The 17,061-nt window shown below is 49.0% G+C and overlaps 1 protein-coding gene across 1 annotated transcript; it reads right to left on the reverse strand.

Moving 5' to 3' along the window:
• Positions 1-26: 26 nt before the first annotated feature.
• LOC133340050 (fibroblast growth factor 5-like) lies at positions 27-6,343 on the reverse strand (the record flags this gene model as incomplete). The annotated part of the gene is made up of 3 exons (XM_061548133.1): positions 6,217-6,343; positions 1,853-1,956; positions 27-334 (listed from the first exon to the last, which is right to left on the reverse strand). Coding segments are annotated over exons 1-3 (539 nt in total), but the record flags the coding sequence as incomplete, so codon positions are not given.
• Positions 6,344-17,061: the final 10,718 nt, after the last annotated feature.

Consider the following 17,061-nt stretch of genomic DNA (forward strand, 5'->3'; position numbering starts at 1 on the left):
CGTGCTTGGAGGCGGCGCCCGCTCGCGTCTCGGCCTGCCCGCCGAGTTGCTGCCGCACGGGCGGCACGCGTCTCGGGCTCGAACTCACGACCCTGAAGGCGCGCTCGCCGGCGGCCGCGACCCGCCGCAGCCGGGGCAAGAAGTGCGTGGAGGCGTGCTGGCGGCGTACGCGGGGGCTCGCGCCGCGGCGGGCGCGGCCCAGCTTGTTGAGGGCCACGAGCCACGCGCCCTCGCCGCCTGAGCCCGTGGCGGCCCCGTAGCGCTCGGACGCGTACGTGTTGTGGCCGTTCTCCTGGAAGCTCTCCGCGAAGAGGCACTCGTCCGTGAAGGAGCTCTGCGCGGAGGAGACGCACACGCCGAGCGGGGGGGGACCAACAACGATCTGGTTTGTTTGTTTGTTACGCTTGCGCAATAAGTCTGCCGCGATTAAGCGGGTTGGTTTGGATATTGTCGCGTTATGGTTCGCTGTGGTGGCGCGGTGGCTATTGCGCTGTGCATTTAAGCGGGCAACCTTGGTTCGGCAACTACTTGATCATACTGGCACAAGACAGAGGGGAGTGGAAACAAATGACGAAATGTGCAGGGGACACCTATGGCCTATCTGCCCATGGATCGTGATGATCATGATTACAGGTCATAGCAATAATTCACTGTGTAACAAAAACATGTTTTTTTGTTCCTGGGTAGTGTGTTTCCTAATTGCTTATGCCTCACAAGTAAAAATAAATGGTTATTATTCCCCACAAACTTTGCTTTTGTGACCAGGACAGTGATGTTTTGAAATTGACCTATTTTCAATGAGAAAACGTGGTGTGCATTTGTGTCATTCCTTCACATAAAGTCCTGGTCACGAAAGCAAAGTTGTGGGAATAGCCATTTTCTGTACTTTTGAGGCATAAGCCAATGGAAAATAGCACTTACTACCCAGGAACAAAAATCGTGTTACATAGGCATCTCCCCCCTTCACCAACCCGCAGTGACCAGACCGGTGAAATATGGTGAAACAACCCCATCGATGACCGGCACGGTGTGAGGAGGCCTGACAAAAATCAGTACCAGATATCCATTGTTATCATTATTAAGTGTCTTGTAGCAGATGCAGTGCCGAGGTCATGTTCATTGGAGAGCATCGAGAATGCAATGTTGCAATTATCATTGCAATTTTGAATATAGGTTACACTTAGGGACGGCCTCGATACAGCTATGACATGCGTTCAAGCATCTTCCTGTTATATAGCAAATGGGTATATTTTTTAAAAAACCGGTTTGGCAAGAGGAAGTGTTTTACTTAAAGTAGGACGACATTGGCCATCATCTGCAAAACACATTCTAAGAAACACAATTCCACATTGTGGGCTTCGAGTAAACGTCTATTAAACACTAGCTTTACTACCCGGCTTTGCCCGAGACTTGGATTCTTGTCTTGGATTAATACACGGCCTTACGCAGAGGGTGGGGGGGGGGGGGTGCGTGACGTCAGCAGGCACACTGCGTGACGCTGCCGCATGCGGGTGACATCACAGATGTGACGTCACCTCTCACTTGCCGTGCAAAATATATCCATTATTGCGCCCCCCCCCCCCCCCCCCCCCCCCCCCCCCCCCCCCCCCCCCCCCCCCCCCCCCCCCACCCCCCCCCCCCCCCCCCCCCCCCCCCCCCCCAAATAAATACAAAAGTCTATTTTTATACTTTTTGCATTGTGTACAGTCTGGAAACTACCCATATGCCAAATTTGAAGTTTGCTGCATGTCGGGAAGTATGCTAAACATTTCGAACAGACACACATATTCACAAATTTCCCTTTTTGATATAGATAAATAAGAAATAACGATTGAGTTATTCGAGTCCTTACCGTCGCGTATAATTTTCCTTTCCTGTTCATGGCCAAAAACCGGCGACTGGAGACGCCCCAGATGCCCACAACTCCTCTGGCGACGGAGAAAATCTCCAGGACACCTGCGGTGCGAGCGAGATTCAAATCGGTAGGAAACTCTCACACCCAATCATTCACTATTTCAAAGTGCAGCCCGGCGATTGCTTGATCATGTCGTTGTTGTTTTTTTTTGCTGGCGGAAGGACCTTCTGGAGCTAATGGGGCTCCTCTCAAGATCCCCCACTCCTAGGGGATTGTGGCCTCATCTGGCATGCTGGCCAAACGTGGAAGAAAACCAACCACACCTGACCTCTGTTGTACCCATTAACACTTGGCTAAGCGGACAGGGTGGGTTTTAAAAACCTGCCCATCGTGAGATGCAATTATCATGAATGAGGCAATATCAAATGTAATTATTATTGTTGTTTAAATTGCCGAGCCGGGAGATAAAACTATACAAATTATTGAAAGCTTTTTTAAACAAAATAGCAACCGGCGACCTCTAGATTGTGGGATCAATGCGCTAACCATCTCGCCAGGGCATCATCCCAGACAACAAATGTCTGCCGCATGAACTCCGATTAGCATGGTTGGCTACGTACGGGGCGAACCAAGTTCAACATACATACATACATTCGACATACATGAACTCACTATCTTCTTGGTTCTTTCGGTAAAACATAATAAATTATTATGTTTTATTTTTATTATTTTTATTACTTCCCTTCTCCGTGACTTTACCGAAAGAACCAAGAGATGAATCTCTGCAGTCACGAAAGCTTTACATCGAAAATGAACTCACTACAATATCTTTTTGCTGCTCCGGCTGCCTGGAATTCCCTCCCCTCTAGGGCCATCTGCAGGGCTGATTCTCTCCTCGTCTTGAAGTCCAAGCTTAAAGTTTCAAGGAGAATAAACCATCATGCTACCTCCGGTCATCCTCGCAGCATCGCACGCTCTTAGATGTGCATCTGCGGCGTCCTGGAACAATCTCCATCCAATATTAGGAAACCCTGGAGCTATGCACTTTTAAATTTAGATTGCAAACTAATTTCTTTAGAAACTGCTTTTGTTTTAAGTTTGTTGTCCTTCCCCACACACCTCCGATTATCACGGTTGGCTACGTGCGGTGCGAAAGAAGTTCAACATACTGTACATCCCCCTCCAATTCTCCCCCCCCCGCCTGCCCTTCCTCCACCATTACAATGATCGCCCCATTTGTTCCCCAGATTCACGTCCAATTCACGTTATAACAAGCCTATGGCCAAGTCACCCGGAGTGCTCTCAATCTCGTCGGATCACGGCTGCCAAGGTTAGATTTGAGCCGAGGTAGTGCTGGAAGGGTGGCTACGGTGCCCGAATGGGGGTTTCTTAAGCATGCAGGGGCCTACATAGAGGACAACAGAGGGCAGTGTTGCGAAATCCACTCGTTGTCGTACCATTTGCACGCGTTGCAATAACCATTCATCACCGACCAACCCACCGACGTTCCCACGTTCTGCCCACCAATCCACCAGTAAATCCACCCGCCTACCCTATCCACCAACCAATCCACTCGCTAATCCACGCCACTCATCAACCGATCCACCCATTTAGCCACCTACCTATGAGTGTACACAGAGCCTGCTGTGCGTCATTGTATCGGGGTCTAGTGTCCTCTATATTTAACGTCTGTGTTGCACATTCGATGAGTGACACGGGGCCACGTGTCACTCCGTAATGACCTTGCAGGGCTTACGCGTAAAGCATCGTCCCGGCACGTCAGTGCAGACAGCGCCGATGACATTGACGTGACGCATTCAGATATCCTGGGATCCTTCAGAGTGAACGGTGAGGATGTCTCAGAGAACCACAAAAAAAAAACCATGACACTCGATAGAGAGGGGTAGAGACAAGTATTGTGCAGTGTATGCTGGGAATACCTGGCTGGTTCGGCGCTGGGTTGAATAAATACAACATTTAAAAATGAAAATAAAATATGTTATTTAATATTGCGGGTTGCACCAGAAAATCCTCTTTTTTAATTAAATATTTTATTCCGTATCCTTCCACATTATACATTGCCAAAATCCTGACGTTCTGGACGGCATTAGCAGGGAAATCGACGGTATCAGGCACACGGGACTCACCAGAGCAGGTGGGGGTTGGGGGTATTGGCCGCTCATTGCCGTTCTGGGCTCAGGTATTCAAGACTCTTCTAAGATTTAGGAATGGACCCCATGCACGTGCTGTGTTCTTCTTCCTTGTCTCTGAGCTTATAGTTCAGATGCCCCAGTTGCTGGGATTGGGCCTAATGAGACAGCCATATCCACTTTCTTCACGAAACACAGATATTTCTGCGTGAAAGCCACAGTTGGCCCATTTTCTATCTCGTAGTGTAGTACTTAATCTTGTTGTATTAATGTTTTACGTAGTATTGTCAAATATGCATGTTTCAATTTCCAGCAGTGGAATTGAGCATTGCTTATTCTAAATATTACCATTCAATCTACATTCAATCATAAATGAAGCTTCTCGCACTACGCAATTCGATATACTGTACGTGACTTGAGCGTTCGCATCGATTTGTGTTAATCGGGAAAGCAAAAATAACAAGAAAGAGACATTCTTGTCGAATTTGGTTTACAAATATATTAAACAACCTTGACTACGATAATTGGTTTTTTACCCTTCTATCTGGCAACAAAACTGACATCTTTTTACAAGGAGTCATGTTTGCATAGACCGCAATACCTGCAGTCATAATACAAACAAAAGACATAACTCTGACAATGTGCACTGTCCTTGAAGTTGATTGGTCCACACCTGAGACAGCTTTCCTTAGAGCCTAGTCTCACATGGGTTGGACCAGATGACGCTAAAATATATCAAAAAGGCCTTTTGGCGTCATCTGGTCCAACCCATGTGAGACTAGGCTCTAAGGAAAGCTGACTCGGGTGTGGACCAATCAACTTCAAGGACAGTGCGCATTGTCAGAGTTATGTCTTTTGTTTGTATTATGACTGCAGGTATTGCCGTCTATGCAAACATGACTCCTTGTAAAAAGGTGTCAGTTATGTTGCCAGATAGAAGGGTAAAAACCAATTATCATATTTTTACTGGCAAATGAGGTTCCCATAGTGTAGAACCTTGACTACGTCAAGAGCCGCAATGCACTGTGGGTGAATACGAGACGTGGGGTCCTTAACTGTCACGAGGCAGCGGTCCTTCAAGAGCCGCATGGCGACTCCGGAAGCCGAAGGTTGCCGAGCCCACGATGTGTCAACAACATATTGTGACACCGCGAGTCGCGAATTGCCATCACAATGCCCATCGCGTGCCTTGCGCGTGGTGGTGCCTGCAGAGGGCAGCACAGCAAAGCGACTCTCCTTGCTGGAATTCAGCATTGGCCTCAATTACGCACACGGCTTTTATTTTAGCAAGCCACCCGAAGCCTCCTCCCAAGAGTAAATATCCACGAACGGTGCCCACCGAGCCGTACTACAACTTATAATCCAGAGTTCTTATGAAAACAAATATATACGACAGCAGCAGTGTTTTTATTATTATTAAAGTTAGAGCGTTAAAGTTAAAGTTAGAGCGCTGTCTTTCCGACAGACCTGTTCTTCACCTGAGGACGGCTGCTTGCGTTGTGGCCGAAACGTCGTGAGAATTGTATTATTTTATTATTTTTATTTTTATTATTTTATTACTTCCCTTCTACGTGACTTTACCGAAAAAACCAAGAAGATGAATCCCTGCAGTCACGAAAGCTTTAAATCAAAATTTACCTCCATGCTCCTTACGATGTAAACCCCCCGCCCCCCAGTGAGACTATCCTCACTGGGGGGGGGGGGGGGGGGGGGGTTAAATAGTAACGCAGCTTGAGAAATAGTATTGGCTCGTAGAAACAAACAAAAAAAAGCCAGCGTGCTTGGGCAGAACAGCTCGCGAGAGACCAATCAGAGGCTGTGGTCAAGACCTGCGGCGGAGTGGCGGCTAAAGGAGGGAGCTCGTCCGAGAGGACGCACCCCGTGGGGTGGCGCCGCTTCATCGCTTCGCGTGCGTCCGGGAGCTCGACGGACAGTCGCATCGCAAGACAGAGAGATGCACAACACAACTTTGGGGGGTGGGGTGGGGGTCATTGTTGAGCAGTCGATGCCTCGTGATCGCTGCTAATAGTAAAGCTTCCTCGGACTAAGGCACGATATAAATCTACGCTGGCCAGACACGCTGTATAGGCTGCGTTGTGGTATTATTACGCACGGCTGCAATGCGTTCAGGAGCCGCGCGGCGACGAACGCCGATGTCGAAGCCAGCACGCCGAGAGGGCTTGGGCACGCAGGCGGTTAGTCGGGCCGTACTCACTGACGAGTTGGCTCTGTGGGTGCCGCTGATCTTGCCGCTGGGTCGCAGCTGCAGGTGGAATCCGATGCCCACCTGGCAGTAGAGCCGACCTCGCCGGCGCGCCGCCCTCGCCCACCCGTGCATCCTCCGAAGGTCACGCACGGCCCTCGACGGTGACTGGCGCCTCTCACCGCCCGTGAGCCTGCGTCTGCAGGAGGGCGGTGGTGGTGGTGGTGGTGGCGGTGGTGGTGGCGGTGGTGGTGGCGGTGGTGGTGGTGGCGGTGGTGGTGGCGGTGGTGGTGGTGGTGGTGGTGGCGGTGGTGGTGGTGGCGGTGGTGGTGATGGTGGTGGCGGTGGTGGTGGCGCTGGTGGTGATGGTGGTGGCGGTGGTGGTGGCGGTGGTGGTGGCGGTGGCGGCGGTGGTGGTGGTGGTGGTGGCGGTGGTGGCGGTGGTGTTGGTGGTGGTGGTGGCGACTGCTCCGGGTCGCGCCACGTGGCCGGCACGGCGAGCAGGAGGGTGAGGAGCACGCTGCTCAGTACGATGAGCGAGGCGTGCCCACAGCACATTGCCATGCCGGGGGACGCGCGGGCTGGCCAGCTGTCAAAGGTGACAGCGGAGACCACCGCGGTGGGTGAGCGGCGTTGGAAGGTCGGACGCTTGGTGGCACGACCAGCGGGGTGAAGTATGGTCAAACAACCTCGCCCTATGGTCGAGTGACGTGGAAATTAAGCTCATCCAGCGGTGGATTGACAGCAGGGCTGTACAAATCAATACATATCGACGTTTACAGAGTCCCACGAACGGCAGTTGTATAGATGATGAAACGACGTATACGATAACAAAGCACAGTAATCTAGTATTCTATATCGTCTGTAGGTGGTGTTGATGTGCATATTAACATTTTCATATTCGCCACCCAGGCTGGAGATGAGCAGTGCGCAAACATCCCCTTCCTAAATATCAACCGAAAGCCTTTCGTTCATTTATCTCCTGCAGATTCGGATCTGTCTCGTCTAAAGACTTACCCTCTTTCTCTCTCTTTCCACGCTGAATGATGATGACCGGAATGACACACAAACTCTCTCTCTCTCTCACTCACTCGCACGAGCGTCTGTTCTTGTGCAGCACGAGTGGTGCACTGGGACTCCGTCGGGTGACGGAGAATGGAGATTCAGCTCCGTCTCTCACAGCGCTCCCCATCCCACCGGCAGCTCCAGTGACGACTCCACCATAGAGTCCCAAGAGGCGCATGGATTTGCACCATCACCAGCTAAAAAAAACCTCCCAAACACAAGGGATCCATCTGGGAAATCCACTGGGACCCTCCGACACTTGTATCTGCATGACGCCCTCTTCGCAACAACAACAGCAACAACTATCTTTACTTCATACAGCAATCGTGCTGTGACGGTTCCACCTGAAGACGGAAGCTTGTGTTGCCTCCGAAACGTCGTGATTTTTTATTTTACTTTTATTAATTTTAATTTTATTTTTTTACCTACGTGACTTTACCGAAAAAACCTAAGAGTATGAACAGCAACAACAACAGCAAGAAAAACCAACGCACAATTTGACAGGAGCCGATCACACATTGTGCCGAAGAATAAGAAGAAAACGAAAACGTGCTCTAAATTAACATCTCCATTGGCGTGGCGCGCCATGGAATGACGGAGCGATCAGGAGCGCGTCCCGAGCCCGTCCCGGAATGTCGACCGGGGCGCGGGACTTGCATCGCCACTTCGCCGGAATGGGCCACGTAAACCCCCTTCTCTCTTTTGTTTTACTTCCCCCCCTCCACCACACCGCCTGTCTCGCCGTTTCCGGCGAGACGTTTAAAGCCCCGAACGCGAACAGATGAGCCCCCACCCCCCCCCCCGGGCTGATCGATAACGTGCGTCGAAACCGAAGCTCAAAATGTACGCGAGATTTCCCTGCGTCGTATCCCGGATTTTAGTTGGAGCACTCTACACAGGCCACGCTGGCATCGTCGCGTCGCATACGCAATATCGTGTCGACATCGGCTCATATATTGACCCGTCCCTCGGCTGCTCGCCATATGGAACATGATCAATAGTGCCCTTTTTAGTATCGACTTAACACCCTCGACAACACAAGGCCCAAATGTCTGTCGAGAAAATTCACGTGGTAATGGCCCATTCCCGTCAACACTCAAATCCATCCGTCTCGTGTCGAAGGCGATGGAGGGTCTTTTTTGTTTCTTCAAATCTGTAAATGATGATAAGAAAACAAAAACATTACAACTTAAATTCTAGATTTGAAGCTTTCGTGACTGCAATGATTCATATTTTTAGGGTTTTTCGGTAAAGTCACGTAGGTGAAAAATTAAAATTAATAAAAGTAATATTACTTTCATTAATATTACTTTTATTTATTTTAATTTTTCACCTCCGTGACTTTACCGAAAAAACCTAAGAATATTACAACTTAAAATTGTATTACAGGGTGGGAAAAAAATATTTAACAACACACAGATGTGCGAACGGAAGCTCTCAGCCTTAACCAGACCACCAACTCAAAAGAACTACCATGCGTGGCCCGTTTTTATAGTTTCATGAGACAACTGTGGAAGTCTGTGCAGCTCTCATTCGTTTCAACGCGAATACAAAACAACAACAACAAACAATTTTTCGATTTAAAGCTTTCGTGACTGCAGGGATTCATCTTCTTGGTTCTTTCGGTAAAGTCACGTAGAAAGGAAATAAAAAAATAATAAAAATAAAACATAATAAAATAATTCTCACGACGTTTCGGCCACAACGCAAGCAGGACGGCTGCTTGCGTTGTGGCCGAAACGTCGTGAGAATTATCTCCCTTCTACGTGACTTTACCGAAAGAACCAAGAAGATGAACAACAAACAAACCAACCAACCCAAGAACGACACCAGCGCGTCAACGTGGGAGCCACGTGTCGCACACACCACTCCCGAGACGGGAATTTGCCTTCGGCTGTCGCCCTCTGTTGACACCGAGGTGTAAACACACCCACAAACACCCTGGCGACTAAATCGTCTGTACTCCATGTATTTTTAGGGGGGTTAGATCGCGTAAAATATATTAATGTGTCGTCAAACCCACCACCACCTGACACAGCCAGCTCGTGAGGGTTGTCACGTCAACAGAACGTGGCCAATTCGTCACTAGTACAGCACTAATGTATAGTGTAGTGTATAGTGTTGTGTAGTGTATAGTGTAGTATACTAGCACAGCACTAGTGTGTAGTGTAGTGTATAGTGTTGTGTAGTGTATAGTGTAGTATAATAGTACAGCACACCGGTTGTGTGTTGGAGAGCCAAGCCACAACATTTACAATCCGACTACGACGTTTCGCCAGTAATTACAACTAGCTTCATCAGGCGACAGACAGATTTATTTGTAAGTCGATTCGTCTGTTCTGTACGAGTCAGCAGCAGCGCATCGGCCGTGGGGCAAGGGGGGGGGGGGGTGCCTAGCCCCCCCCTCCGCCCCCCCCCCTCCCTTGACAGCCACCACCAAGAAATTTGTCTTCAACAGTATTGCCCCCCCCCCAACCTGAGCGATGGCCGCACCCCCTGAGCTGACAATGTAGTTGCTACGCCGGTGGTGTGAGTTAAGTGTTGCTTAGCGAGCACGTGTCAAGCTCGACAACGCAACGCACAGGAGAGAGTCTTGTAGTTACGGCCTGGCTGCTTTTGTCTCCCCATTGCTAGTGTGTGCACAGAGACTCCTCTACTTACGAACGAGTAAGGTTCAAGGCAGAGGTTGCAACCGGGTACCCGATACCCGTACCCTACCCGATACCCGGCTACCCGTACCCGGTCGGGTACGGGTACCCATTTGCGACCCTGGTGCGGCCGGGTACGGGTACGGGTAAGGAATCAAAACCCATTTGCGACATCTGGTTCAAGGGGTCTGTTCGTAAGTCGATTTGTTCGTAAGTCCAACTTTACTCCTCTCGATTCCAAACATGTTGTACGGCATGCACACTAAACACGGGGAATGGCTTTGAAAGTTGTGTAATCTCCTGCAGATGTAGATGAAACTGGTTCTTCACGTTTTGCAGATGTAGAAGCCACTGGTTCTTCACGTTCTGCAGATGTAGATGCCACTGGTTCTTCACGTTCTGCAGATGTAGATGCTACTGGTTCTTCACGTTCTGGAGATGCAAATGCCATTGGTTCTTCACGTCCTGCAGATGTAGAAGCCACTGGTTCTTCACGTTTTGCATATGTAGATGCCACTGGTTCTTCACGTTTTGCAGATGTAGATGCCACTGGTTCTTCACGTCCTGCAGATGTAGAAGCCACTGGTTCTTCACATTCTGCAGATGTAGATGCCACTGGTTCTTCACGTCCTGCAGATCTAGATGCCACTGGTTCGTCACGTTCTGCAGATGTAGAAGCCACTGGTTCTTCACGTTCTGCAGATGTAGATGCCACTGGTTCTTCACGTTCTGCAGATGTAGATGACACTGATTCGTCACGTCCTGCAGATGTAGATGCCACTGGTTCTTCACGTCCTGCAGATGTAGATGCCACTGATGCTTCACGTCCTGCAGATGTAGAAGCCTGCACCGTATCCCCCCGTAGCAGCCAATCGACACAAGGTGGGCTGCCCATCCTCAGCACTTACCGGGCTCAAGGCTGCTTAGCTTCCGAACATCTGGGCGACGAGATCGGGCGCGTTCCGTGCGATTTTGCTCATCAGCGTCCTATGTTCGCGTCCAAAGGACTGCTTTGTAACGTCGTTTATTAAGGGACAACCACCACCGCCACCGTCTCGTATTGACCCACGTGCATCGCGGCTCTTGAAAGATTGATCGGGGGGGGGAGGTGCGGGTACTGAAGTCGATAAACATTAGCTCTCCTTGTTATGTTGGTTGCATGAGCGGAAATAGTGAAAAATAAAACCCCACCCTCCTAATCAGTGCCGGATTAAGCTAGTGCGGGGCCTGTAGCACATGCTATAAAGAGGCCCTAAATAAAAAAAAAACACACGTAAATATTAAAACACGCACATTTTTTTACTTGCGTCGTAAAGCAATTGTATTTTTTCATTTGCTAAACAGCCAGATAATACAACAAATTGCCAACCTTAAACACCCAGTCGTTCACAAAAATTGAAGGCAGTATAGTACTATAGTGATAGAGCAAGTGCAGAATCACTGAACCGGAATTGGTAGCTTGAAAGCATTTATCGCGGGGCCCGTGGCAATAATATGTAGCTAAATTTCGATTTAAAGCTTTCGTGACTACAGGGATTCATCTTCTTGATTCTTTCGGTAAAGTCACGTAGAAGGGAAACAATTCTCACGACGTTTCGGCCACAACGCAAGCAGCCGTCCTGCTTTCGTTGTGGCCGAAACGTCGTGAGAATTATTTTATTATGTTTTATTTTTATTATTTTATTATTTCCCTTCTACGTGACTTTACCGAAAGAACCAATAATATGTAGCTACTTTTGCTACCGGGGTCATCCCCTAATCACGCTGCTTTACTCAGCTACGACTGCGTAAGGGGTGCGCGACCAGGCCGCAACGCGTCTAGCGACGCGTCTCCTGTTGTGTCGGCATTGATGTCCGACGTTTCGGTTCCCGAAGAAGCTCCCAGCGCGCGAAGAGAAACGTCGGACGTGTTGGCCAACAACGCGCGCTACGACCCGACAACGAATGCGAAGCACAACTGCAATTGTTCGTGCATCCAAGCACATTGAAACACGTGGATGGTTTCAAACTACATCATGGGACCTCCTTTGCCGGTGTCAAAACATGATAATAGCTTTTACCCCTTTTTGCTGAAATTATCAGAGTGTGTTTTTGTTTGCATTCTGACCACAAGTATTGTGGTTAATGCAGACATGATTCCTCGTAAAAAGGTTTCAGTTTTGTTTCCAGAAAAAGGGGAAACAATATTATCACGGTTTCAAACTATATTCGAAGCTTTCGTGACTGTAGGAATTAATCTTTGGCTCTTTCGGTAAAGTCTCGTAGAGAATAAAATCAAATAAGAATAGAATACGACGTTTCGGTTGCAACACAAGCAGCCATCGTCAGGTAAGAATGAAAGAAAAAATAGACACGGAAACAACATAGGCAGACACACATGCAGAGACACACCGAGCGAGACACACACCAAGACAAACACCTGTGTGTCTATATTCTTGGTTCTTTCGGTCACCTAGAAGGGAAATAATAAAATAATATTAATATAAAACAATACAAATTCTCACGACGTTTCGACTGCAACACAAGCAATCATCATCAGGTGTGGTGTTTTTTTTCTTCTAACGTCAAATTTTTTTCAAATTTTCTTGCTGTGGATTTCACACCTGATGATGATTGCTTGTGTTGCAGTCGAAACGTCGAGAGAATTTTTATTGTTTTATATTTATATTATTTTATTATTTCCCTTCTACGTGACTTTACCGAAAGAACCAAGAATATGAATCCCTGCAGTCACGAAAGCTTTCAATCAAAAAAACCTGTGTGTCTGCCTATATTGTTTTCGTGTCTGTGTTTTTATCATTCATTCTTTCCTGACGATGGCTGCTTGCATGGTTTCAGTCAAACGTATTGGCTTTTCCGGACAAACATTACCAGATGCATTTTTTTTCTCTCATATATACATGTGTGTGTGTGTTAAACAAACAAACTCTGAACCGGTTTCCACCTTGTGGGTCTCAACATGAACGGCTCCCCGCCTGAATTCGCACGCTGCATGGCTGCTACACAAGTCCGCCAGTAGATGGCAGGTGTCCACTGCTCAAGCCCGTCGCAAATTCCTCGCCATCACAGTAGCAGCAGCATCAGCAGCAGCAGAAAGACATTCTCTCTGGCGTGTTGTTTTCCGCTGCGAGGAGTTTGCTCACGAAGCAACATTTGTACGACTCGCAACGTAGATCTGGCGGTGATCGCGGCTGCGTCCCAGAGCTGTCAACCCATAACGGTTCACCCCGTATTCTTATCCGGGGAAATTTAGTTCAGATCCATGCGGCGTATACACGGGCAAAAAAACATTGCTTTTCCTATGTGTTTGTGTTTCTCCCTTGTGATGGGACTTTGTAGGATTAACGTTGAGATGTATAAGGGCCACGGGGTGACCACTAAGGCCTGAGTTGGTCTGTGGTAGGGTCGGAGGGCACTGGTAAGGAGTTGTTGAGAGGTGTGGGCGTTGTCTCGTCCTGAAACGCTTGCGTTGTGCGTCGCTAGTTGGTTATCAAACGGGAGCTTCGTGAAAATCATCGCCGCACGTGGCGTGCGGACTGCAGCACTGCTGGGAGGTAGCAGTGAGGGTTGGGGTGTGGGTGGGGGGGATCACCACGCAAATATCGTGAAAATCCAAGTGCCTGCCATACCGTGGCGTGCCAGGGGAAGGCAGTACGGCAAGTGGAATAATCGCCATCTGTTTCCATCGCTACGGGGATAGAGTGTTGTCCCCTTGCGCGCGTGTGGTTTTTTTTCCCAGGTCGCTCCGGTTTCCTTGCACGAGTGTATTAAAGATCGCATTAATTGGCTTAAAATATATTTACAATTTAAACACAATTCAGGACCCAACTCAAGAGTTCTACGACTCGGCGTGGCTTTCCTGGATACATAAATACGTTGTCGTCAAGAATACTGCCTTAAAAAGAAAAGGTTTATCGTAGACAAAAGATACAATATGCGACGTTTCGGGAAATGACCCTTCTTCATAGCACATTGAGAAGCCAAGTGTCATCGACGAATGTGTTGAGTTTGATATTGTGATTATTATTATTATTTGTGCTGGTATACTCCTGGTAATAGTGTTACACAATAATGTAGCCATGCTACAGGGTACTATGGTTACAACAATCCAATAAGCGCGTGCAATGTCATTCAAGGTGCTCCTTTATTTTGTTTAACTAGGTAGGAAGTCGACGGACCAGGAGATGAGTCGGTCTCGTTCGCAAGAGCCACCTGGGTTGCCAAAACGACAAACTTAATATCAAATAAAATAACGTTACATAAAATGAGGAAAACAGAAGTCAGCACAAAACGAACCGTGCCACACATGGGACATTGAAAACACTGCAGCCTACCCCGAGACTGCTCCGAGCACAATTACAAATTAAGTTACAGAAACACCAAACTGATCGTAAAGTAACCGTTGTCCTAAACGTGCAGAACAAGCCAGGGCAAATGTCAAGCGCACTTGCCCAGCACACAACCATAAACCACTCAGTGTTATCGTTCACATGATGGGTGACGACTACCGGTTATTAAATATTCACGTTAGCTACGAGTTAAGGTTTTTTGTTGTTGTTGTTATTATCATCATCACGGCTGTAGAGCAAAATCCAAAAGGCCCCACAACACCAAGGGGCCATCAACAAACAGCATTCGTGCAGGGGTAGTCGAGCATAAAGTACAGGAAGACGTTGGTTGAATTGAGCACGCGTTGAAGGTTGTACGGACTCGGGAAAAGGTTTAGGCAACGGTGTTTGTCAAGGGAGTTGTTTGACCATACTTCACCACGCCGGTCAGTGCGAGTTGGTGAAGGGTGGTAAGTTCCACAGTCGGTTATCACTTGCAACCGATGTCAGCCGTAATCTGGAATCGAACTCGGTTCGCCGGGGTTCAGAAGCGCAGTGCGCCAACCATTGCACCACCGCTCCACCACCTCGGTTCCACATCACTGTCGCGAATTGTCAGCAGCAATACGGCACAACAGGCAACAGCCAAACATCTGAATTCGGTGCACCATGTCGGATAGACTCAGCGTGCACGTGACTGCGTGTACATATTGCACGCAGTCGACTTGTAAATTCATCATCGTCGTCGTCAGCAGCCATGGTCGATCCGCTGTTGGATGGAGGCCTCCCCACGCCGTCTCCATCTGTCACGATCCGCGAAGCGTATCCATCGCTCCGTCTCCGCGGTGGTCGACTACTACCCCTTGGACGCGATCTCTACGTTTGGCGGCGTCATATTTCTGTCGCCTTCCACCTCCGTGGGCCACAGTCACCGTCTCGACCCAACAAATACCGAGAGGAGGACAGCAGCCGGAGACATACGCCAACGACGACGGCTCCTGCCCCCGTCGTCTGGCTGAGACCACCTGAATGGGAATTTGTCGCTGTTGCATCTGCACCATCAGCAGCCGTGCGAAAGAAGAAGATGATGTAGCTCGTTTCGTCATAGCGATGTTTCGTGCCCAAGCCCGACATGCCAGTCTATGCCACGTACACTAAAACGTGCATATAATTAGAATAATTCCCTATTGGTTAGACTAAATTATTATTTTCAATCACAAAAAACACATATTTCCAATATACCTGAATGTCAAGTCAAGTTATGCATTTGAATTGCATTCTCTTGTTAGAATATCTCGCCTATGCGTATGTACACATTGTGTAGGATGTACACATTGTGTCGGCTATACACGGGAATAATTTAATACGCGATGTCTGTGTGTTAGCTGTGTGTGCGTGTGTGTGTGCGTGTGTGTGCGTGTGTGTGCGTGTATGTGTGCGTGTATGTGTGCGTGTATGTGTGCGCGTGTGTGTGCGTGTGTGTGTGCGTGTGTGTGCGTGTGTGTGTGCGTATGTGTGCGTGTATGTGTGCGCGTGTGTGTGTGGTAGTGTAGTGGTTAGCGCGCCGCGCTACGAACCTGGCAACCCGGGTTCGATTCCCGCTCACGGCCAACACCAGTGACGATTATCTAAACCAGTTCTGAGCCTCCCCTAGGCCGACTCAGCCTCAAATGAGTACCTGGTGCAGTGTGTAACCATCGCCACTGGGGAGACAAAGGCGGCCGGGCGTGGTGCTGGCCCACCCACCCCCTCGCGTACCGTGCCGGCCTTCATAGGTGCTCGCTAACAGCACTTGCTCCAACAGTCTGTTCAGGCTATCCGGGGGGTCTTTGTCTTTTTATATATATATAAATAAACACGCATGCTCACCGAAGCGTGTGCAGACGCATGCATGCCTTCGGTTAGGATACTTTCGCGCTGTTAATCTTGACATTGGCCGTGCCACATTATCGCATATGCATGTATCGTGCATTGCGGCTACAGACAGATGCCTGCCTGCCTGCCATTAGGTCTGCACACAGATTGTAACCTACAGACGTTAAATAATCCGAAGAGTAAGCACGCACGCACACACACACGAACGCGCGCACAAAGACAAAGGTCCCCCCGATAGCCTCCACATGCTGTTGGCAAGTGCAACGCGCGGCCGCCTTTGTCTCCCTAATTGTATTTTTACACATCGCACCGGCTACTTTTGTTTTAAAATAGAGCTACTCCACTTCGGAGAGCTCCACGGATTCGTATTTTAGTCCCCGAAGTTGACCGCGAGCGGGAATCCAACTCGGCTTAGCCCCGCTGCAGCAAGCAACCGCAGACGCACGGGCGCAGGGGGGTCCACACACGACCCCTCGCCACGTCGAGCGAGAAATGTATCGGCGCAGCTCTCTGTCTTTGCTCAGCTGTGCGACAAAGACGGATTTGGCACTCATGCGCTAAATGTAATGTTTATCTCATAGAAACAGATTTCACGGGTGAGAGGCGGATGCCGCACGGGGGTAGAGCGTGTCATAATCGGGATACTTTGCTATCTAAAAATACGTTGTGTGCATTGCATATTACCACGCACACATGAGCATATGCGTCGGGTGCGAATGGCAACCACACCGCGTATGCATCTGCTGCTGCTGCTGCGTAATGCCGTAGGTCGCAGGCGCGCGTACGGGCAGGCATGTCGCGACAATTCGTTCGAGCGTTGACATTTATTTACACGCGCATGTACGCCGGCGTGTTACTGATGCTGCATGCACGGCTATGAATTCCTCGATTGTTCATTCGGTTTGATTACAGGCTGCGTCCTCCTCCTCCTCCTCCC

This window comes from Lethenteron reissneri, unplaced genomic scaffold, assembly GCF_015708825.2.
Source record: "Lethenteron reissneri isolate LAM-NWPU_2019-01 unplaced genomic scaffold, ASM1570882v1 scaffold_665, whole genome shotgun sequence".
NCBI lineage: Eukaryota > Metazoa > Chordata > Hyperoartia > Petromyzontiformes > Petromyzontidae > Lethenteron > Lethenteron reissneri.